The 25799-nt window shown below is 39.1% G+C and overlaps 1 protein-coding gene across 5 annotated transcripts; it reads right to left on the reverse strand.

The window, feature by feature from the left end:
• Positions 1–87: 87 nt before the first annotated feature.
• LOC107829675 (nudix hydrolase 23, chloroplastic) lies at positions 88–24767 on the reverse strand. 5 transcript variants are annotated; one of them, XM_075252436.1, is made up of 8 exons: positions 24282–24767; positions 4089–4220; positions 2646–2722; positions 2343–2478; positions 2120–2260; positions 1921–1979; positions 569–636; positions 181–471 (listed from the first exon to the last, which is right to left on the reverse strand). In XM_075252436.1, exons 1-7 carry the CDS (start codon positions 24543–24545, stop codon positions 576–578), a joined length of 870 nt encoding a protein of 289 aa, XP_075108537.1. In that variant the 5' UTR covers positions 24546–24767; the 3' UTR covers positions 181–471; positions 569–575. The 5 variants fall into 5 exon arrangements, with proteins under 5 accessions (XP_075108536.1, XP_075108539.1, XP_075108537.1 ...); XM_075252434.1 differs by having other exon boundaries at positions 285–471; positions 1900–1979; XM_075252435.1 differs by having other exon boundaries at positions 88–636.
• Between the last annotated feature and the right edge of the window lie 1032 nt (positions 24768–25799).

Below are 25799 nucleotides of genomic sequence, written 5' to 3' on the forward strand. Positions count from 1 at the left end.
AATTGGTTACAACAAAGGACTGTTTGGTTAGACGTATTTACTAAAAATATAAGACATGTCATTCTGCATTGATAATACAGTGTTTCGTTGCTTAATAATCTGTGTATTAATTTTGCCACGATTGACGTATTATCTTACGACGAATTCAAAGTGGAACAACAATACACGTATCACGTGTTACATTAACAATTAACAAACATGTCTTTCTACTAGCTTTATATCGTTGCTTAATTAAGAAAGCGATCAAAAAATGGTAATAAGGTTCAATCTGCACACCTCGCAACTCAAGAAAGACCATTTGTACTACTCAAACCAGGGAGACTTTTTACAAGATGATCAAAAGAATGGAAATATCAACACAACAATAGATCTATGATGAAAGAAATTCATTTCCAGATGCTTTCATTGTGCGAGAGCACCGAAAACTCTTCCTATTTGGACGAAGATCAGAATGCATCAGCACTGTTGAGTCTGTTATGGAGGATAAATAGTCAGAATTAACTGTTTCACATCACCCCATCGTCTGGTCTACTTTCTTAGGTGAAAGTGACCTTGGAAAAGAACTTACATGCTTGTTAGGATTGCATATGATAATCCAGAGTGTAGGCATGGATTTCAGAAGGGCTTGTACCAGGCCTGGAAACAAGATTTCACACATTAGGAAGGAAAAAAAGATAAAGAAACGCAACTTAAAGACAAGCTCTTAGCAGAAGAAAAGAAGGTTTGCAATCCATCAAAAAGCTTACATTATACCATTGACTAATGAACCAAATCCAACAAATTGGATTTTCTTGACATGGTTAGGACGAGCACGCACCAAAGTAGGCTATAGTTGAGATTTTATATTACACCAAAGTAGAGTAGTCTCAAGCAACAATATCCAGAAAGAAATTTCCAGGTCTAATGTTTAGGTTTAAAACAGCTTAGTTTTCAACAAGTGCTCAAACCTAGAAGTCAAGCATCAAAAGTGGACAAATAACTTAACGTTAAAAAATACGAAAGAACGGGGGAGTACGATGTATCTCAACTTGAAAGTCAAATTGTTGCAAATGTATTCATAAAGGTCGAAATTGTGCTTCCTTACATCCGTCAGATGCATATTATTCTACTGAGAGGGGTATATACTAGGCATTGCATGTCAATCCAAGACAGGGATTCCATCAAGTTTAGAGTTCTAATAGAGGTATAAATAACAAGCAGGTGTTCCACCAGCTCAAGTTATATTAACATGGGGAGTTGAAAAGGATGAAAATATGAACTTAACTGGTTCTATTGGACAAAGACAGCAAACTATTCTACACTAATTTAAGCTTTTGCCAATGATTAGGAGTAAGAGGGGATCAAATTCGGCTCAGCTTAGAATTGAGTTGATGTCTTGCAAAGAAATGCCAAACAGACAAAATAGATTGAAATGTCACAGAAATTAATATGAAGGGCGAGAGAGATTTTAGTTGAAAAGTAAGCGTTACAAAAAAATGCACAACCACCACCAGTGCAGAGCAATTCAGAGAGGTGGTGTTAATCAAGTTACCATTAGTGGATCTCTTTCTTTTCCAAATCAAAGGTTATTGAAAGACAACATGGTTGAGTATAACCGATTCACTGCTTGCTAATAACCAGAAGACAAAAATTCTAACGCTCTAGAAATGAAATATAAGAAAGAAAAAGTTACAGTACCACTTACTCTAATGAAAGGAACACTTATAGTTTGTGATTTCTCCTATTAGTTTCGTCTTCAAATGAACGACATTTCATGTTTTTGGTGTAGCTATAAATGCTTGTGTAAACTAACAATGCTCTCTGTTTTGTCTGTCATACGCGTTCAAATAGGATTTATCTAATTTGCTCAACAGACTACTTAAGCTTCATAATGGATCTATATAGCAGAAAGAAAACTACCATATAGGCTGACCAGAATACCTCTTGTTAATGATGCCATAATGAAACTTCGGCCTTCCAACTTTAATATCTTCAATGTACTACAATCACATGAAATAAGAAAGGTCACTTAAAATTAGAGAAAGCAAGCAAATGAAGAAAATGTTATCTTTATACATACATGTGTGTGTGTGCGTATTTTTTCTATTAAGTAAATATTAACCTTGTAACATAAACATACCAGCTTCAAGGTCACCAGCATTGATGAAAATGCTAAAGAATCAAAAGGAATATCATCAAGCTCATAAAGCCGACATTCTGATGATTCTGGACCTGGTGAAAAGTGGGGAGTTTTCAGCTTCGCCAAAAAAATCATGTACGTCTGCAACACAACGAATAAGTGTCGTCAATATCTGTCTCAATTCATAGAAAGTACTTGTCATCTTCAAGATGTTTATACTCACTTGGCCTATAAGAGGGATGTCTAATTGAGCAAAAGGTGACTGAACCTCTACTTCTGCATTTGCCTCTTCTAGAGTTTCCCTAATTGCTCCTTCTGCAGCAGATTCACCAATTTCCATGTAGCCAGCGGGCAGCGTCCTACCAGTACAACAATATTTGAAGATAAACTCACAATACTGGAGTTTGAAGTACTTCACCACTTTCTACATTTCTGGATGTTGGGAATTTTAAAAAAAAAGACTTTCTTAGGGAGGTGAGTGAAAGACCTCCTTTTGCCTCACTAAACTTTGTTGGCAGGCACATACCAAAGGCCGTACGATGGTTGAATTTTCCGCCTGCACATTAATATCTTCTTATCGTGCTCAATAAGGCAACCAACAACCTGTATTTGTGGATGATTACACATATTATTCCCTTAGTACATTGCAGGATAAAACTCTGTGTTTGTTGTGCGTTGCACAAATGAATAATAAAACCACAACAGGAGAAAGAACCATATTAATTCATATGGCTACTATAAACGAGATTAATTATGGTCTTGCAACCTCAAAGTTCATAGTAAGACAAACTATACTCAATGAGGTTCAGATTAGTAAACAACTAGAATCACTAAGATTTAAGTGGGGGGTTCCCGCAGAGCATGCTCGAGCAGCCCTCCCGGGGGTGTGCAGACCAACTGGGTAAATTTACCATAATAACTATTTCCCATGGAACACCTACCTGAAGTTTAGCGAGTTCCCAAACTATTAATCCAAAGTGGAAAATAAAGCAAAACAGAGTCTGAATAGACTCTTTAACCTCAGAATTAAAGAATGCAAGCAAACAAGGGATAAACCTATCTGATAAATAAACATCCACAAAAGCCATACAAGGTTGTGTTCTTTGGCTTACCATCCTTTCTTGCACTCTCATTTTTCAGCCAAGCAATTTTCTACCCACTTTCTCTTGACCAATACTGTTTGCTCCTCTGAATAGACTCTTTAACCTCAGAATTAAAGAATGCAAGCAAACAAGGGATAAACCTATCTGATAAATAAACATCCACAAAAGCCATACAAGGTTGTGTTCTTTGGCTTACCATCCTTTCTTGCACTCTCATTTTTCAGCCAAGCAATTTTCTACCCACTTTCTCTTGACCAATACTGTTTGCTCCTCTGAATAGACTCTTTAACCTCAGAATTAAAGAATGCAAGCAAACAAGGGATAAACCTATCTGATAAATAAATATCCACAAAAGCCATACAAGGTTGTGTTCTTTGGCTTACCATCCTTTCTTGCACTCTCATTTTTCAGCCAAGCAATTTTCTACCCACTTTCTCTTGACCAATAATGTTTGCTCCTTTGCAGCTATATCTCAACTGGCTTAGCTATCTTTTGTCTTCCACTGTCGCTTAACAAATTGTGCTATGTTTTCCTTTTTCCTAGGTATATGCATATTTCAAACTGTCCCCGAAACAAAACTGAATTTGATAAAAATACAAATAAGTAGACTTAATAATTGAAACAAGGTTACCAAACTGATTTGGTTTGGGGGATTTATCTGGTTCTAAACAAAGATGGACACTCCCACTTTCAAGTTTCAACCATCAATATTGAAAATTAACCACCAAACATCTATGTTATGAAAAGCCAAAGGGAAAAATCATGTACTCATTACAATTTCAAGTGGTAATACAATGATTAGTCTGCATTTGATTCGAGAATCCATGCCCGAAAAATGTAGACCGTAAAGCTTCATAAAATCTTACCATTTTTGGATTCTCATAGATAATCTTCCCACAGAGGGTGCAGATAGCTCTCACCTTTTCCTCACCATCAGGTATCTCATGCTTTGTTGAGCCTCCACAAAACTGGCAGAAGTTGATCTTGCGAATATTGCCCTACATGATGTTTGAACTGAATGTATCAGGGAAAAGATAAAAGGGACATGGAAAATTTATAAAACACAAAAACATTCTCATATCTATTCAAATAACATATAGGTAATTTTTAAGAGGTGTACCTATTGCGTACGTTAGGGCGATTAAGGACATCTATAATGGAGCTAAGACCCGGGTGAGGACAATAGGAGGGGACTCGGAACACTTCCCAGTGGTGATGGGGTTGCACCCGGGATCGGTTCTCATCCCATTTTTATTTACCCTGGCGATGGACACGCTGACGCGCCACATTCAAGGGGAGCTACCGTGGTGCATGTTATTTCCAGATGACATTGTACTGATTGATGAGACGCGAAGCAGTGTTAACGCGAGTTTGGAGGTTTGGAGGCAGACTCTGGAGTCTAAAGGTTTCAAGTTGAGCAGTACCAAGACAAAATACTTGGAATGTAAGTTCAGTTGGGTGACTCTAGGAAACGGATAGGGACGTGAGACTTGACACACAAGTCATTCCTAGGAGAGTAAGTTTCAAGTACCTTAGGTTAGTTATACAAGAGAATAGGGAGATTGACGAGTATGTCACACATCGACATCGTATTGGAGCAGGGTGGGTGAAATGGAGGCTCGCCTCCGACGTTTTTTGTGATAAGAATGTGCCACCAAAACTTAAAGGTATGTTCTACAAAGCGGTGGTCAGCTGTGTGGGGTTGAGTGTTGGCCAGTCAAGAATTCCGATGTCCAAAAGATGAAGGTAGCAGAAATGAGGATGTTGAGATAAATGTGCGGGTACACCAGGTTAGATAAAATTAGGAATGAGGATATTCGGAAAAAGGTGGGCGTAGCCCCTGTGGAGGACAAGATGCGGAAAGTGGTATTAGAGCGTACACACTACCCTCCCCAGACCTCACTTGTGGGACTACACAGGGTTTGTTGTTGTTATAATTTTTAAAAAGAATTGGCTGGTGTTAGATTGTCAACATTTGTTTGAGAAAGTGGGTTGGTATCTCCTATGTTGGGCAATCCTCACATCATGAGTTAATTTTTGGGATTGAGTTGGATGCAAGATTCATTTTTCTCGAAATGGCATTAGAGGCAGACCTATCACTGTTCTTGGTTTATCCAATGTTGGACTCCCAAGTCAAGTTGTCCATGCTCACAATGTCCGGCCTTGGGCGTGCGGGTTGTGGGTGTTAGAGGTTAGAGGTTAGAGTGTTTCGCATTAGTCGAGGAATGAGCTCTTATCCCCTTACATGATATTGAGATATCCTCACCTCAGAGCTGCCTTTCTGGGTTGAGTTAAGCTCAAGGTTCAGTTTTCTTCACAATTTGCAGAAGTGCAGACTGCAAACTAACTTTTAGTACAGGAAGAGAAACAAAAGATGAAGCTGAAGAGAAAGAGGAGAGAGAAAGCTCCAGCTGAATGCCACTCATTTCATAATAGATTTAAGCTGTTTCTAACACTGACAGCTAGCTGTATATAAGATGCCTACAAGTATAGGCATGTTAGCATTTAGAAGCTTTCTATCAGATTACATCGAAGCTTTTGCAGGACATTTTATCAGAATAGAAGCTTGTAGCTCGATAATTCTTACTAGGAAAATTTCCAACTGCTCATGCCATGATTTATGCCAGAACTATTAGTTGGATAACTATACTGCTGATGAAATACTTTTACCTTCTTATGAAAAGTCAACTTGTGACCTTTAAAAAACGAAATATTTTCTCCATCACAAATGAATGACGCTATATGGAGTATCAAAAGATTGGATTATTTTTCAAATTTCATTTGCCTATTGAGAACGACCTAAAAAGGCGTGTAAACTCATGTCTTTGAAAATTAGAAATATTTAAAATGTATAATAGGAAACATTGTTTGACTCTCCAAACAATAATTGTGTCATATAATTTGCACATTTGCCAATAATACTAATATATGAATGCAATACCAAAGATTCCACTAGTTTCATCTTTTTTATCTCCTAATTTTCTCACTAATCAATGATAACCTATCAACTACCTAAAGTCCCACTTCTACTTTAGTATCAAACAGTAACCAACTAGACTAAAGCCTTTTGCCTCAAATTTTCCCAACATATGTCTTGACACTCATATTTCAGAAGGGGTTTTACTTGGTTGAAAATTAGAGCTTCCATAATTTTTCCATTTCCTTTGGTATGAACCAGCTGCGTGTTTTCCTCATGCATTAATCATTATATAATAACTAAGCCTCAATCCCAAGCTAATTGGGGTCGTCTATAAAAATTCTTGCTATCCATATCCTCCATTTGAATCCCTTATACATTATATGATGCAGCCAAATGCAACTTATTAACTTCCTCCCCCAACACTCTGCACCAGAAGGTAGAAAGGAAAAGGAAAAGGAAAAGGAAAAGGAGGAATAATGAGTTCTCATTTGTTGCGGACGCCGAATATATAGAGAGATTAAATCACAACTACTATATGTAAAAGTAACTAATAAATAGTAAATGAAACAATAAAAAAAAACACTAGAAGTTTACGAGGTTCAGCAAAATTTGATTTTCTGCCTAGTCCTCGGATATAATCAAATCAAACTTTATTTCACTCCAAAAATTATAAGTGAAATACTACAAGAGAGAAAGAAGACTCAAATGCCTTAGGAGATAAGAAGGAAAATGGCCTTAATAATGTTATGCATGACATCACATAATGTGTGATCATGCAATGTAAATGCATGAAAAATGCATCTACCAATTTCCTCTTAAAAGGAGGCTTCCAAATGTTCACACTAGTACTGTTACGCGGCGCCTTCCTGAAGTTCCTTGGAAGCGCGACGTAAGGCTAAGCAACCGATGTCAGTGCGGTAGCTATGCGCCAACCGAGGTCCTCGCCGTACGCTAGACTAGATTGTCAGTGCCGTACGGGAAAACCAATGTCGTGAGCAATTGAGCAGCGGAAAATGAGCAATTGATGATGAAAGCTGATGATTGTATTGATGATGATGAAAGCTATTACAAGATGCAATGCGGTGTCGGGGGAGAGACACTAGTACAGAGAATTGTTTGAATGCTTGAATGTTTGAATGCTTTGGTCCCCCTTAATAATGCTTAAAAAAAATAAACCAAAGTTACATGAGTTGACCTAAGAAAGCTGTAGAAGCACACTGAAAATGAATGAAGTAAAACTACTCTATAATTACAATGAAAAGGACTTAGTCTTCTATGGAAGCAAGTCCGATGGCAGCAACTTTGTCTTGAGCATCAGGGTCTGCGCGCGCATTGCTGTGGGCGCGCGCGGCACTATTTGGATCTGCCAGCGGCGGGGCGCAGGTGCTTGGCATTGGGTCTGCGCGCGCGGCATTGTCGGTGCGCGCGGCGCTGATGGAATTCGCCAGCCGCTGGGCGCTGGCACTGATTATCGGTGGGGCGACAGAGGCGCATGCTCGCTTGTCACTTGGCGCTGCCGAGACCACGGGGCCGACCGTGGCGTTAGGCGTTGGGAGGCTTGCCGGGACGCCACGGGGCACGTCCAAGGGGTCATGGGTCGATGATGGAAAGCAGCCCATGACATTCTCCCCCACCTGAGTTGGCGACGTCCTCGGAGCCTTACCTGTCGGATGATGATGATTGGTCAGGCTCTTGTTGGCTGGGAGGTCTGTTCCCCTCGGTATTGTGAGATGTCTTTCTGAATGATCTTCCATGTATTTCTGAAATGGTTGGAGGCGGCTGACATGGAAGACTGGATGGATTTTCCACCAGGCTGGTGTGTTCAGCTGGTATGTGGATTTCCCGATGCGCCTTTCAATGGAAAAAGGCCCGATGTAGTTTTGCAATAGGCGAGGATCTTGGATCCTCTTTGCAAACAAGTTCCGCCTCGGGGTTCTTACCATCACTTTGTCCCCTGCTTGATGTTGGACAAAGCGACGGTTTTGTTCGGCATACCTCGTTGCCCTCTCCTGGCATTGACAAAATAGCTCCGCACTATCTTCAAAGTTTGCTCCCATTCTGTCGAGAAACTGGCAGCTCGATGAGATGATGGCATGTTTGGTGCATTCACATTTTGTGGGAGTAGCGGTTGCTGTCCGGTAACAATTTCAAAAGCGCTTTTGTTTGTATGGGCGCACTTTTGTGAATTGAAACATAGCTGAGCAGCATCCAGAAGCTTCACCCAATGTGTTTGTGACCTGGTTGCAAATTGGCGGAGATATTCCTCCAGCATGTCATTGAACCGGTCTGTTTGATCATATGTTTGCTGATGATGATGGTTTGAGTTGTAACTCAATTTGGATCCGAGGCAACTGAAGAGTTGGGTCCAAAACTTGCTAGTGAAGCGTGGGTCGCAGTCACTAATGATGTTGCTGGGCATACCCCAATGTTTGACAACATGAGAGAAGAAGAGTCGAGCTGTATCTTCTGTTGATATGTTCTGTGGGGCTGCGATGAAGGTAGCATACTTGAAAAATTGGTCTACTACCACCATGATGGTTGCATGATTTCCGACCTTGGGTAATCCTGTGATGAAATTCAGGGAAATGCTTTCCCAAGGTCTCTGTGGGACAGGTAGCGGCTCCAAGAGTCCCGCTTGTGCTGAGTGATCCGACTTGTCCTTTTGGAATGCTTGACAAGTCTTCACACAATGAGGGGCGCCATGAGCTGTTGGACCCCGATGATGTGATGTCTGTTTGATGATGTTGAGGGCAGCCGGAACCGTGGGTTCAGGTCTATTGGTTCCCTCCTTAAACTGTATGGCCGTGATGTTTCCAGCGGCCATCTTCTTGGATATGCATGGTATGGTGTGGGGTTTGGCCCCGTTGTCTCCCATCATTAGGAGCATGTTGGCATATGGTACCGGGATGGTGTTGGTCTGCCTGAGGAATTCCAATCCCACTATCAGTTCGAAGTCATCGATGATAGCTATGTGTAGGTCGAATATTCCCTTGTATGGGCCAAGCTTGATTGGCACTTCTTTGGCTATTCCACTCACTTGCTGAGATGGAGAGTTGATAGCCTTGACACGAACCTTGCAGTTTTGCACTGCTAGACCGAGGCATTGCACCTGAGTTGAGGCTAGGTAGTTGTGGCTAGCACCCGTGTCTATCAATGCCCGAATAGGTCTGTCGTTTACTTTCATGTCAACGAACATTAAGGTCCTCTTTTGTGATGTGGGAGGCCTCTCGTCCGCCTTTCCTTTCCCTTTCTTGCCGATTGGGAATGCCTTCTTCTTGGGGTTGCCAGCGCTGGTTCCCGCCAAGTTATCATGAATGGAACCAACAAATGCGTTGAAGGCCCCTACCTGTTCTTCGCCGACTGAGCCGTCCTGATCTGACTCATCATCGTCAACAGTTTGTTGAGCATTGATTTGTGTATTGGGGCATTGATTGTTCCAATGTTCCCCGCCGCAATGACGGCATTCTGATGGGGGCTTTCTCCCCTGATTGTTGTTGACTGATGCAGCAGTGTTGCTGCTTGAGGAAGGAGTCTTGGATTTGGATGCACCTCGATCTCCTCCGTTTCTGTTGGGGCCACCATTGCTAGGTTGGCTCCCGTTGTATCCCCCTCGGACAGGCGGCCGGGGCCTATCCTTCTAAGTTTCCAACTGATAATCCCCAAGGCACTCTGCAGCTTGAATGACCTTGGACAGGGTATCTACCCGTTGTCTTTGCAGTTCCATACGAGCATGAGGTTTCAAACCTTCTATGAATGCGAACAGTTTGTCTTTGTCCCCCATATCCCGTATGTTTAGCATGAGTGCGGAGAATTCACGCACGTAGTCCCGCACCGACCTGGTGTGGCGGAGTTCACGCAACTTTTTCCGTGCATTGTATTCCACGTTTTGGGGGAAGAACTGCAGGCGTATGGCGGCCTTTAGTTCTGCCCATGTCTGGAGAGTATCTTCACCGGCCCTGATGGCTTCGTATTTGACTCGCCACCAGAGTTTTGCATAGCTTTGAAGATACATGGCAGCAGTTGCTACCTTCTTGGATTCCTCTAACTGTCCAACGGCATCGAAGTATTGTTCGATGTCGAAGATGAAGTTTTCCACTTCTTTAGCATCCCGGGCTCCGTTGTATGGCTTGGGCTCCGAAATTTTCAGCTTTTGTGGCATGGGGGCAATGTTCATGGCATCCCTGATGTGGTTTTCGCCCCCTTTGAGCAGACTTTGAAGGGCAGAATTGACAACATTGAGCTGGCCTGTCAAGTTTTCTATGGTTTGCTGCATGACGGTCAGTCAGTCTGCCTCTAGTTCCCGATGGGCTAAATCCTCGGTACGCTCCTGTTGGAGGTCCTCGAATTTGCCATGAATTTTGGTTGCCTCGACGGCAGCCGTTTGCCGGTCTTCCTCAGAGTCTTGACTGATGTTTGCTATGTCAACTTCAGCCTGCCGCATTCTGCGGTCCAGGTCGTCCAACCTTTGCACTAGGTTGGTTTTTAGATCAGGCAACGTATCCACGATGGGCCGTAATGCGTCAACCGTCTCTTCTAGGGTCGTGATGCGATCCCCGTAATTCACCATGGTCAGAAATGGTGATGATGATGCCAATGAGTTCCCTCGTCCGATGTCGAGCCTAGACTCTGATACCAACTGTTACGCGGCGCCTTCCTGAAGTTCCTTGGAAGGGCGACGTAAGGCTAAGCAACCGATGTCAGTGCGGTAGCTATGAGCCAACCGAGGTCATCGCCGTACGCTAGACTAGATTGTCAGTGCCGTACGGGAAAACCAATGTCGTGAGCAATTGAGCAGCGAAAAATGAGCAATTGATGATGAAAGCTGATGATTGTATTGATGATGATGAAAGCTATTACAAGATGCAATGCGGTGTCGGGGGGGAGAGACACCAGTACAGAGAATTGTTTGAATGCTTGAATGTTTGAATGCTTTGGTCCCCCTTAATAATGCTTAAAAAAATAAACCAAAGTTACATGAGTTGACCTAAGAAAGCTGTAGAAGCACACTGAAAATGAATGAAGTAAAACTACTCTATAATTACAATGAAAAGGACTTAGTCTTCTATGGAAGCAAGTCCGATGGCAGCAACTTTGTCTTGAGCAGCAGGGTCTGCGCGTGCATTGCTGTGGGCGCGCGCGGCACTATTTGGATCTGCCAGCGGCGGGGCGCTGGTGTTTGGCATTGGGTCTGCGCGCGCGGCATTGTCGGTGCGCGCGGCGATGATGGAATTCGCCAGCCGCTGGGCGCTGGCACTAATTATCAGTGGGGCGACAGAGGCGCATGCTCGCTTGTCACTTGGCGTTGCCGAGACCACGGGACCGACCGTGGCGCTAGGCGTTGGGAGGCTTGCCGGGACGCCGCAGGGCGCGTCCAAGGGGTCATGGGTCGATGATGGAAAGCAGCCAAACTTTATTTCACTCCAAAAATTATAAGTGAAATACTACAAGAGAGAAAGAAGACTCAAATGCCTTAGGAGATAAGAAGGAAAATGGCCTTAATAATGTTATGCATGACATCACATAATGTGTGATCATGCAATGTAAATGCATGAAAAATGCATCTACCAATTTCCTCTTAAAAGGAGGCTTCCAAATGTTCACACTAGTACACATGAATCTTGTCAAATTTAACAAATCTCTACCTTGACAAGATTCCACACTTTCAATTTTCTCACTACTAAATTTTGATTGTGTCTTCAACTTCAATCTTCAAAGTTCAACAATATTAATCAAGTTCAAACAATGTTGAAACTTGATCGCAGTCATTACTTTTGTTTGCATATCAGCAGGATTGTCTGTAGTTCGAATTTTCTGCACCATGATTCCACCTTCTATAATATCTCGTACAAAGTGATATCGAACATCGATGTGCTTCGTCCTTGCATGATAAACTTAGTTCTTTGCTAATTGGATAGCACTTCGACTATCACAAAATAGTGTGATGCGTTCTTGACCAATACCAAGCTCTTTAAGCAACCCTTGAAGCCAAATTGCCTCTTTTACAACCTCCGAAATTGCCATGTACTCTGCCTCAGTAGTAGACAAAGCAACCGTTGACTGCAAAGTAGACTTCCAAATAACTGGTGCATTTGAAGTGAAAACATAACCAGTAGTTGATCTATGCTTGTCCAAATCACCCGCATAATCTGAGTCACAATATCCAACAAGATACTGACTATCTTCCTACTCAAAAATCAATCCAACATCCACAGTATTACGAATATACCGTAGAATCCATTTCACAGCTTGCCAATGCTCATTTCCTGTATCATGCATATACCTGTTAAATTTGACAAGATTCATGTGAACATTTGGAAGCCTCCTTTTATGAAGAAATTGGTAGATGCATTTACATTGCATGATCACAAATTATGTGATGTCATGCATGACATTATTAAGGTCATTTCCCTTCTATAAATAGCAAGGGTTTTGTTCGTTTGTAAACACCTCTCACTTGCCTTCTTATATTCTAAGGCATTTGAGTCTTCTTTTTATCTTATAGTATTTTTGGAGTGAAATAAAATTTGAGTTGATTGTGTCCGAGTATTTCACTTATAGTTTTGTTCGTTTGTAAACACCTCTCACTTGCCTTCTTATCTTCTAAGGCATTTGAGTCTTTTTTCTATCTTATAGTATTTCACTTGTAATTTTTGGAGTGAAATAAAATTTGAGTTGATTGTACCCGAGTACTAGACATAAAATCAAATTTTGTCGAACCTCGTAAACTTCTAATGTTCTTTTTTATTGTCTCATTTACTATTTATTAGCTACTTTTAGATATAGTAATTGTGATTTAATCACTCTCTATATATTCGGCTTCCGCAACAATTGGTATCAGAGCCAAGGTTCTATCTGAGTATGCTCTGTGGTTGCAGCATAGTCTGAACTTCCACATCAGAAAAGAATTATTTTGGTGTTCTGTAGTGTTAGCAAATAAATAGTATATGTAGCAAAAATAGGAGACCAAAAAAATGAAGTGTGCACATCGGGGTGTCGGTAGTACGTCGTTGGCATCTTCGCTTATGACAAGAATTATGTCAAATACGAAATTTGCAATTGAATTTTTTGACGGGTCAGGACATTTTGGGATGTGGCAAGCTGAGGTTCTTGATGTCCTTTTTCAACAAGGGCTAGATATTGCCATAGAAGAAAAGAAACCATACAATATATAGGAGAACAAGCTTGGAAGATTATCAACCGCTTTGCTTGTGGTACCATTCGATCTTACCTTACAATAGAACATAAGTATCCATACACTAAAGAAACTTTTGCAAATAAATTGTGGAATGTATTGTAGGATAAATACCTTTAGTATTATGGATAGTTGTTCCAAATTCAACCCTTGTCTGTTTCCACTTGATACAATGCTCACAAAACTCCAAATTGCAAGTCTTTACTCCTTTTAACAATCCTTGATCTGATAAAATTTTCAAAGATTTTCCTCCAGCATGTCCCAAGCGCATGTGTCATAGCTTGGTTACTTCTGCCTCCTTGTTATCATTGGATGTCAATGTTGTTGTCCTAATAACTATACTACCGTGATAATGGTACATATTATTTCGCCGAATTCCCTTCATTACCACTAGTGCACCGGAGCATATTATGATATTCTCGTTACCCCATTTTCTGCAACAACTTTGAACCCCTTTGACTCTAGGGCTCCTATAGAAATGAGATTTTTCTTCAATTCCGGTATGTATCGAACATCTGTTAATGTTCTGATCATTCCATCATGGTTCCTTAATCGGATTGAACCAATACCATAAACGATAAGAGGATTGTTATTTGTGGTGTGAATAACTCCACATTCTCCTTCTTGAAAATCAACGAACCAGTCCCGGTTGGGACACATATGATAGCTACAAGCTGAATCCATCAGCCATATGTCAGATGGTTTGAATAGCTCTGTTGTAACTAGTGAGAAATCAGAGTCGTCACAATCAGCTACATTTGAAATTATGACAGTCTTCCATTGTTAGGTTTGGCCTTGTTTTTCAACTTTGGACATTCTTTCTTCCCGTGCCCCTTTTCTCGACAAAAGGTGTATTCATCTTTGTTGGACCTGGATCTTGACTTCGATCTTCCTTTCTTCGTTCTCATCTGGTTTTGAGAACGACCTCTCATGACTAGTGCTTCTCTTCTCCACTCTTTTGTTTTTCTCTCTTTCTTTGTTCATAGTTGTATAAGGCAGAACAAACTTCTTTGAGAGATACTTTATCATTCCCATGAAGTTGAGTAGTTTCGAGGTGCTCGTACTAATCAGGAAGTGAACTTAATAACATTAAGGCCATATCTCCATCACTAAAAGTCACGCCCATATTCTGCAAATCTATCGCCAACTTATTAAATATGGTAATATGACCATACATTGTAGTACTAGGAACATATGTGAAGCGTAACAGTTTTTTTTTCATGTAAAGTTTATTTTAATTGTTTTTCTTAAAGAATTTATCCAACAATGCATTGCACAATTTATTTGCAAAAGTTTCTTTAGTGTATGGATACTTATGTTCTATTGTAAGGTAAGATCGAATGGTACCACAAGCAACGCGGTTGATAATCTTCCAAGCTTCTACTCCTATATTGTCTGGTTTCTTTTCTTCTATGGCAATATCTAGCCCTTGTTGAAAAAGGACATTAAGAACCTCAGCTTGCCATATCCCAAAATGTCCTGACCCGTCAAAAAATTCAACTGTAAATTTCGCATTTGACATAATTCTTGTCATAAGCGAAGATGCCAACGACATATTACCGACACCCCGATGTGCACACTTCATTTTTTTTGTCTCTCATTTTTGCTACAGATACTATTTATTTGCTGACACTACAGAACACCAAAATAATTCTTTTTTGATGTGGAAGTTCAGATTATGCTGCAACCACAGAGCATACTCAGATAGAACCTTGGCTCTGATACCAATTGTTGCGGAAGCCGAATATATAGAGAGTGATTAAATCACAATTACTATATCTAAAGGTAGCTAATAAATAGTAAATGAGACAATAAAAAAGTACATTAGAAGTTTACGAGGTTCGGCAAAATTTGATTTTATGCCTAGTACTCGGACACAATCAACTCAAACTTTATTTCACTCCAAAAATTACAAGTGAAATACTATAAGATAGAAAGAAGACTCAAATGCCTTAGAAGATAAGAAGGCAAGTGAAAGGTGTTTACAAACGAACAAAACCCTTACTATTTATAGAAGGGAAATGGCATTAATAATGTCATGTATGACATCACATAAAGTGTGATCATGCATCTACCAATTTCTTTCTAAAGGGAGGCTTCCAAATGTTCACAGTAGTTCACATGAATCTTGTAAAAATTTAACATCATTTACTTAGCATCCTCACACAGGCACAAAAACGGAAAACAATCTTGATCAAATAATTATTCCTTAATTCTAAATTAATTTTGGGTCCATTACATGAAAATGTTTTTACCCATTCAAATGATTCATCATATTTGGCTATTAGAGACTTTTATACACCTCGTCGACTCATCATAATTGTAACAACCCGACCAATCGTTTTGAGCATTTGCACTTCCCTTGGTGGTTTGAGGGCATGAGTAGCTCTGTATGATGTATTATGACTTGTGTGTATCATCGGTTTCGGTTTTCGGGTGATTCAGAATTAGTTTGGAAGAATGAATTTCATGTTTGAAGTTTTAAGTTGGAACAGTTGACCAAGTATGACTTTTGTGTATTTGACCCCGGAACGGAGTTTTGATGGTTCTGTTAGGTCCAGATAAGGCTGGCAAGTGGGCCGGTCTTGTGGGCCGGTCCTATGCTTTGGGCCCGCCAGGACCGGGACCATTTAGCCCGTCAGGGCCCGGGACCGGATCGGTCCCTTCGCGGGCCAAACGGTCCCAACGGTCAACTTTTAAAAAAAAAAAAATTAAAATATAACCGTTGGGTTGTCAAAAATAGTCGTTGGGCTGTCAAAAATAGCCATTTAACCCCCAACTTTGTTTTAACCCCAAACTTTTTATAATTACACTTTTTCCCTATTTTCAACTATAAATAACCCCTCATTCTTTCATTTTTCTTACAAAATCATCAATCTATCACAATCTCTCTCTAATTTTATTCTATAATTGCTACTATTACTTACTTTATTGTTATAATTTGTGAAAAAATTATGAAGTTGCTGAATTGAAGTATTCAACGATAATCAATTTTCAACAAGTTGTTCGTCAATTCGGTAAACTCGTTCCAACTCTTAAGTTTTAATATATACATCTTATATAAGCTATATAAGATGTATATATAGTATATAGTACAGTATAGTATAGTATATATAGTATAGTATAGTATATATACTAAGTGTATAATATATATATATATATACTTCTGATATTGGTCGTACTGTTAATGGAAATGATTATTTGACTGTTACATGCCATTGGATAGATGATAATTTTTGTATGCAAAAACGTATTATTGCTTTTAAATATGATGAAGATCAAAGTCATATTGGAGCATTTATAAGTAAGTAATCCATGAAGTTGTTATATTTTACAATCTTTCAGAAAAAGTTATATGTCATTTGATAATGCTTCTAACAACAATGCTGCTATTACAATATTAAAATTGCATCTACACCCACCACTTCCTGAAATATTTCATGTTAGGTGTGCATGTCATATTTATAATTTAATTGTGAAGAGTGACCTTGAATTATTTAGAGATGAGATCACTTTAATTAGAAGAACTGTTGGTGTAATTCAAGAAAATAATAGAAGTGCTAGATTAAATGCATTTAAGGAAAAATGTGTACAGTACAATATGGACTAAAACCAAGACTCATGCCTGAAGAAATAGTTACTAGGTGGAATTATACTTATTTATTCTTAAGGGCAGCCCGGTGCACTAAGCTCTCGCTATGCACGGGGCCCGGAGAAGGGTCGGACCATAAGGGTCTATTGTACGCAGCTTTACCCTGCATTTCTACAAGTGGCTGTTTCCACGGCTCAAACCCGTGACCTCCTGGTCACATGGCAGCAACTTTACCAGTTACGCCAAGGCTCCCCTTCCGATAACTTTATTTCTTAAGATGTTGTCATAAATATAAAATGCCTATAACTGAAGTTGCCAATTCTCATTGTACCGATCCTAACCGTTTGTTAACATCTAGAACTTGGAAAGTCATTGAAGATGTTGTAAAAAATTTACAAAAATTTTATATGGCTACACTTGAGTTTTCTGGAGCTTATTATCTGACTATTGTAAATGGTTTAGTTCATATTGCTGAAATTTCTCTTTTACTCCATAATTTGAAGAAGAAAAAAGGATATACTTCTGTTGTTGAATCTATGCTAGATAAATTTAAGAAATATTTCTACCCAATTTCCCCTATTTACCTAATTGGTGCTATTTTAAACCCTTCTATCAAAATGGCCACTTGTCGCCAATTAATCATTACTTTATATGTTTATATGGATATTGGACCAACTGAAACCCCTGATGTTGAAACTTGTATTTCTGATATACACAAACATTTACAAACTTTATATCATTATTATGCTAACATTGTTGATGCTTCTGCTGTTGTAGATGCAAATATTCCTTCAAGTTCAGTTTCAATATCTGCATTCGGTGCTTTGGAGGATAATGATGGTGTTCAAGATTATTTGATTTGGTCTACACTAGGAGAGCATTAACAAATCAGTAGAAGGAACATTGATGAACTCCAATTCCACTTGCAAAAGTCACCAGAGCCCCGCACGAAGGAATTTCTACCGCTGGGTTGGTGGAGGAGCAACTCAAATCAATTTCCTATTCTTTCGGCCATGGCTCGATACGTGCTAAATGTGTTGATTTCAAAAGTCGCATCAGAGAGCGCATTTAGCCAAGCAAGGCAGCAACTAGGAGATACTCGTCATTCATTGGGCAGCAACGCTTTGAAAATTCTAGTGTGCTTCAGAGATTGGATAAGATCAGAACGGCGAAATCAAAGGCGTAAAGAGGTAGATGAAGCGGAGGACCAAGAAATTGGAGATATAATGGTTTATGGTTCCGATTCAAGCAATGGCAGAAACCAAGAACCTCATGTTGACAAGGATGAACTTACAAAAATGATGCAAAGCATGTGATGTACTCTTTTTTATTTTTATAATTGTTGTAAACTTTTAATTTGCAAGTTCAAAAATAAAAAAATCAAAATAGAACTTGCAAATTAATTTGAAGTATTATTTATTATTCAATGAAAATATAAAACGAAAGCCTTCGGAGTTTGATCCTTACATATTGCTCTTATTAAATAATGTTTTGTAGCCACTTACTTCAATTTTAAAATTTTAAAATTCAAATTTTAAATTTAAAACTTTAAAGTTTAATTCTAAGCCTTAAAAGTTTGCAAACACTTAAGTATCAATAACATTGAATAAGAAAAACATAATATACTAAAAACAAAAAAAGTAATCTGGCCCGGTCCGGACCCGTTTAGCCCGAACCCGAACGGGCCCTAATTAACCCGGATTTTCCGAACTCGTTACCAGCCCGGACCACTAACCGGACGGGCTGTTTTTTTCGTGTCCAGCCCGGACCAGCCCGTCCGGTTAACGCCCATAGTCCATACCTATCTTCGAGAGGCTACAGGGCATATAGGATAAACTTTTCATCTTTCTTTCATTATCGTGCGGCATTGATTCAGCTTGAAGCGTATCTTTTCGAATTCCTTCCACTCACTCGTATGCATATGTGAGCGTTCGGTATTAGTTGTGCATCGACGGCTTGCGATTCCATAGATGAGGTGCGAGATGTGTTTTCTGTGTTTTGGTGATGGGCCAGTCTGGAGGACGTGAGGCCGGGTTTTGACCGCAGCTTAGGCACGGTGATTTCAGTTGTGTGAGTATATGCGTTTGGAATTCTATGTCCGGTGGTGTCCCTATGAGTGGGACTGGCGGCTCGGTGAGTGGTTGGATAACTATATGATGTGTATCATGCGACTGCGGGATGTGATCAGATGGCTTTGATGTGACGAGAAGGGTTGCTTGGGATGTAAAAAGAACTATTGGATGCTTGATTTCTGCCTTGATGTGTTGTACAGTCTCGAGTTATGATCGTGTTCGACGGATCTTTCATGTTGTTTATTTGTGGAACGAAGTAGATTCCCATGCCTTGTTGATGAATTCAGACTCAGGAAGATTAAGTGATTGCGTAGTAGTTGTGGCTGTGAAAGGGTATAGAGAGATGTCAGTTTGAGGCTAAGTAGGTGCGTTATCACCTGCGGGGTAATCTACTAATGTGTGATCCTTATGATATTGTGTGGAGGGTTTCTTTCTACCAGCGGGTTATATGTGTTGCGATTTGAGTTTGGATTGGTTGAGAAAGCTACCTGACTGTCACGAGAATGAATGCGAGCTTAGCAGATGATTAGGGGAATTTTATAGTTTGTGTTGCATGAGCATGGGAAGAATTTAGTTGAATCTCACTGTTGGATTATGGCAGTAATAGAGTATGGGTATTGTGAGTTATCGGATATTTTGTTTTATGACTTCGAGCCAAGTGGGGGAGTTTACTATTGACGATCAGATTGCATGGTTACATGTTGTAATAATTTCAGCCTGAGGCATGTTTGAAAATCAGTTATGACTTGAAGATGTTGATTTCGAGGATGACTCGAGTAAGGAATTTCTGGATGCGTGACGTGTTACACTTTATGGATACATGGAAATCTTGGAATGATTTAAATCTATTATTCGTGATGGATGTAATGTTCTAAGAAAAGGGAGTCACTTTGTTGCGTTAAGGTGGGGTTACTTCTTGGGGTGTTGGTGTGCTAATGGAGCACATGTCGTTCGGCCCGCTTGGGCGGTGCATTTGAGATTAGAGTAGGGTGGATGACTCTCGAGAAGGTTCTAATGGGTTCAAGATTCTTATATGGCATTTGAGAATTTTCCGGATTTGTATATGTGGTATCCGTTGGCAGGTTTCCTAATGCACCCGGTGCTATGATTTACCCCATTTATGGTGAAGGGGAACTTCCACAGGCCTTTTGTCGTCGTGCTGCAGTAAAAGGATGCATTTATGTAAGTCTTATAACATGTGTTTTCCTTGGAGAATCTCCAGTGTATTATCACTTAATTTTGAATTTTTGTTCCAGTAACACTCTTTACCTTTTTCCCCCATGTGTATTAATTGCAATACATGGCGGAGAGTAGAAAATGTCCAATTATGCATTATGTTTCTGATCGTTCTTTGTGTTTTTGTTGTATAATCATCTCAAGCCCTGCCATCCTCCTATAAATAGAGAAAAGTTCGTGTTTTGTGAAAATTCATTCATAAGGTTCCCCTAGGGAAGTGAAAGAGGTGCATAACATGGGACCAAAGAGAGCTCCTAGAGGTCTCAAATTTGCAGTTGGAGACATGTCAGCTCTCCCAGCATGTAACTTAGGGTGCTTAGCTCTAGCCAGGAAGTGTATTAAACAACTTCGCATCTAGTTGTTGGCCTTGATTTCTTATTCCTCACGATGCTCACTATACATTTGTGATGAATCTCTACCGCTTCACAGTTACCCCTACCCTGGGGAGGGTAGAGAGGCTGTTTCCGAAAGACCCTCGGCTCGAGTTGAGGAGGCTGAAGTGCGGATTGAAATAAGTGGAGCCCAGACCAGCTTGTCTTACTCTATAAAGGGAGTGTAGAACTGGAACAAATTACAAATAAAATCTTATTTTTTTTAAAAATCCTGCGCTCCTGCTTAGGGAATTTTACTTTGCATTTGAACACCTTAAGCACAAATCTTGCAAAGACCAATTAATAGTTAACATACTTGATAGCTATACAAACAATATTCCTGCTTTTAGATCACTTCTCCATCAATTAGACATATTCTTAGCTGATTCAAATTCACATCATGTATCAGTACACAACAAAAAAACTTGGGTTGATGACTGAAAGTATTACCGCAGGTGCTCCTCAAAAGATTCTTCTCTTTATTAGCATGCTTTACAAGTACAAAAGAAATTCTCCTACCTCCACAAAGATGAAGTGATGAACAATCTCAAGCGTCAATTTGATTTTGACCTGCCTTTACCAGTGACAGGTGGGATCAAGAGAAGCATGGCCAATCATAGCCCATAGGCTTTGCACTTTTGGCCGTGGTTAAAAACTAATAACATGTCAATATTAAAATTTTATTTAGTCCTCATCTCGATTAGAGATTGCTAATACAATTAACAATGCCGAACCTCGCTTCTGTACGAACAATTATTGAAGGTTGGCTATACACCAAGATTCTGATTTGTGGTACCAACTATTGATCCATGATTATGGAAAAAAATCAATTATATAGAGTTCCAGTTCACAACTATGCAATGCTTTTATCTTTGTTATTATCTGTCTGTTCCACTGGTTGGATTTGCCTAATCCTTCTTTGAAGAATTAATAAATAATCAGAATACCTAGCCCCTTTTCTGTGACAAAACTTACTTTCAATCTAGCCCCAAGCTAGGAGAGAGCAATTCCACCACAGAAGAATCTAATACATAGATTTAAACTTGGGATTTTTTTGTTCAAACCAAGCATTTCTACTGAAGGAAGTGTCTTATCAATTCTTATTGCTAATACTCCTGCTATTTAATTGGTGTACCCAGTCCTCTTTGTTACCTCTACAGAATGCTCATACAATTGTCGCTAAGCCTATAGGTCAAGTTGTTAGCTAGGAGAAAATGAGGGCTACCATGTTCTGCTTCGAACAAATATACCACATAAATAGAGAGCAGAAAGTGTTGGTGGATGATCATACAGAAAGCTGTGATCTTAGTTTAATAAAAGTTAATAGTCAACAGTGCTGAATTCCTAGGATCCTGGAATCTTTATCCAAGAATTGTAAATATTTTCAAAAAGGGTTTGTAGAAAGCCCCCCGCCAAAGAAAAAAATAGTATTCTTTACTAGGTGTGCAATAGGAGATGCAACCAATATTAACGGTGGATAACTTGAGGATGAGGAGATCAATGATGGTCAATCGGTGTTGTTTATGTAAGAACTAGAGAGAACACATGGATGATCTTTTGGTCCATTTTAAATACATTACTCAACTTCCGAATCTTGTGTGTTCATTATTTAATATCTCAAGAGTCGTACTGGGGACAAGGAAAGCAGTTTGGAGAACGACACCATTGTGTTTCTTTTGGAATAGTTGGACATGAAGAGATAGGAGATTATTTCATAATACTGAAAGAGATGTAAAGAGTATAACAAGTTTCTTTTTATTTCATCTTTTTTTTTTATGTGAAGAAAAATTACAGCTATGTATAGAAGATTGGGATAGATAGATAGATATATGCTGTTAAGGCACTTATATGTTGTGATACTTGAAGGTTGATTTACCAAAGAAAAGGGGAAAAAATAGTGCTGATATTTAACAATAAAACAACTAGACCCTTTTCCTGTTTCACAAATGTCTTACATATTGAGTAGTGAGGACATTAAGTTGATGCAAGTGTTCCTCCTCAAAAACCTATTAAAGAACCAACCTTTTCTTTTCTGACAAAACAGAACAAATCCAATGTCTTTCTATGATCTAACTCGTCTACAAGAAAAGGTGAAATGCTGTTTTCTTTGACAACTAAAATGATGGTGGCAAGCTCAAATTTGTCGATATTCGTCTTTTATCAAAATTCATATACCAAATCAACATCATCTCAAAACCCAAATTCTTTGTAGGTGATGGTGAAAATCTAGGCTCTAAAAGAAGGTGATGATGCCAATGTTGAACCATTATTTGACAGAAGGTCCTAGGCAGGTAGCCCCATTTCACCAAATTATATTGCTGTTGGAAGTTTCATTTTGTTCAGAGGAAGCAGATAAATAGCTCTAAACTGAAGATATGATGACAGGCTTATTTATATTTCGCATGTTTGAAGGCAATTGACTAAAGTAGGCATACTAGATTATTAAGCAAGCTACCGGAGAAAATATGAGGTAAACGAGGGTATATCAGAGTACAAAGGAGAAAGAGAGATGAAGCCTCTTTAGCTTCTTTTAAATTCAATCCATAACGTCTAAGTCCACAGATATACAGAGTTTCTTCAGAGAAAATTTAAAGGAAGAGAGTGAGAACGGGGCAATAAATACTGAGTATGTATGACTTAATTAGGGTTTAATGCTGAGGCTTCACTCCACAGTAAAATTTTAGTGTAAGAGGTACAAAGCTAGATGATTGATACCAATCCGAATAAGAACACGTTTTCATTCAACTAATCCATCAATTTCTCCAACAAAAAGATCCTAGGTAGCACTTGACCCTGTGCTTTCACAAATATCTTGTAATCTAAGACCACTTTGAATCTCATTCAATGTGCCAAGACGCAACCTCAGACATAAAGAACAACCAACCAACCACATATAAAGAAAATGGCACCAGAAACAACAGAAATCAGCATCTTGAGTCATCGGTTTCAGTATATCAACAACCATCTGCCTTCAAAAAAGCGAGAATTTTTAACCTAAACTTAAGGCCTTAGAGTATAGATGACTGAATGTAGGGACTAAGTGCTGGCTCTTCGGTTACAAATTATGTTGTTGTGCCCGAGGTGAAAGAGTTAATTGGTCCATACCTACCAAAATAAGAGAAGGTTTTCGTTCGAGTAATCTACTTTTTATCCAACTAAAGGATCCTAAGTAGCACTTAAACCTGTGTTTTCCAAACACTAGTCTTAAATCTACTTTGAATCCGATTCAATGTACCAACTTGCAACATCAAACATAAAGCACAACCACTCAACCAACAAAGACAGATAAGGCAAAACAGCACTAGAAATCACACAATCTAGCACATTGACTCATCACTCGTCAGTATCAGTAAATCTAAAACTTTCAAAAGAAGTACACAAACCACTCAAACTCCAACATAAATCTGTAAAAACGGTAATCTTGAAAATCCAAAACTGTCCAACTAAAACAATTGGTACTCTAAAAAACCAAGAATTGAATATCTACTAATTATATCCAATACCCAAAAATAATCAAAACTACAAATACTTGGAAATGGAAAAAAAAAAATTAAACCAAACAAGCTGAAAAGTTAAAGAATTATGAATTATCACAATTAATAAAACAAGCAGGGAATAGACAACAATTTCAAGAAATTTAAACCCATTTTTTTTTTATTAAGTAGTAACAACTCACAGTTGACTGGATTGCTGCAACAGATGAAGAAGAAAGTTGTGATGAAGATGGGCCATCTGCGTTTGACTGAGAATGAGTTGAAGACATTCTAAAACATCCCTTATAATGAGAAGCCGGCAATAACAAAGAATCAGTCTTTATAGATGTTGTGCCAATGGATTTACTTATGGAAATTAAGGAAAGCCCAGAATTTGGTTGAGGCTTCCTGAATCGATAGGATAAAAACCCAGAAGATGAACCCAGAATCTGTATAGCTTTGAGCATTATTTTTTAAACTACTGTAGATAATAATGCTACCTATTGGCTCTGATGATTAATAGCTCCCACATGCCAAATTTGAAAGCAAAGATTTTGGTCTCTTATCCCAGGTTTCAGTGGATTTTGATTTATGAAATATGAACATCCGCTTTCACCATATCCACAATTTACAGCAGAATAATACTCCTCCGTATTAAGTATGTTTAGAACCTCAACCAGACAAAAGATGCGAACATCTAATTCGCTTTTGTTAATACTAATAATTTTTTAATGGTCCTACCGTTTGGATTTCAAAATTAAGTGACTAACCCACTTAATTTTAAATGCGTTTGGATTTTTAAAATTAGAATGATTAGGAAAATAATGACAGCATCATGTTTTGCCTAGGATACAATGCAACTTTGGTCGGATGAATTAAGAAAAATATTTTTTTCAATAGATTACGTGAGAGTTTATGTATTAGTTTATGCGAAATAATATTACGGTATTAATGATACTGTTTTATAAAGTAAATAATACTCTACATACCAATTGCTTTATTATTAATTACTACCATATTGCAATTTATTTATTGTTAATTACCGTTATAACAATTCTTTTATTATTATTCGCCTCATAAATAATTTATATATTATAATTTTTACATAATTATCATGTGAACCAAACTACACCTTTTTTTCCTACTATATATAGAGGAGGAAAGGGAAGCAGGTAGTTGGCATGGTTTGTTTGTGCATTGTTTTCATTTTTTTGGAATAAATGATCTTCTTACTTATTTTATGGTGTTTGATTAGATAACCGAAAATATTTTTTAAAAAAAATATATAATTTTGACAAACACTATAAAAACGAAATAGGTATGGATGAGTAAGGTAGTAGGTCGGGCTAAGGTAGCGGTGGCAAGGTTAGGGGCGGGGTGGGGGTGTATAAGGCCCCGTAAAACTTTACCTAAAACCCGGGGTTTCGTGGTGCCGAAGTAGACTTATGTGTTGTAGAGTTGTGGTATTGTGAATACACCTCTACCCGTATACATCGGGATGAGGCGGCAGGACCGCTTTGTGTAGAGTTTGTGGCATGGTGAATGCACCTCCACCCGCATACATTGGGTGAGGCGGCAGGGCCGCTTTTGTGTAGAGTTTCTGGTATTGTGAATGCACCTCCACCCGCATACATTGGGGTGAGGCGGCAGGGCCGCTTTGTGTAAAGGTAGTTGTAGAGGATCCCTGACTTATGAATTTATAAATATTATTGAAAGCTCTT

The sequence above is a fragment of the Nicotiana tabacum genome, chromosome 4 (genome assembly GCF_000715075.1).
Source record: "Nicotiana tabacum cultivar K326 chromosome 4, ASM71507v2, whole genome shotgun sequence".
Classification (NCBI taxonomy): Eukaryota; Viridiplantae; Streptophyta; class Magnoliopsida; order Solanales; family Solanaceae; genus Nicotiana; species Nicotiana tabacum.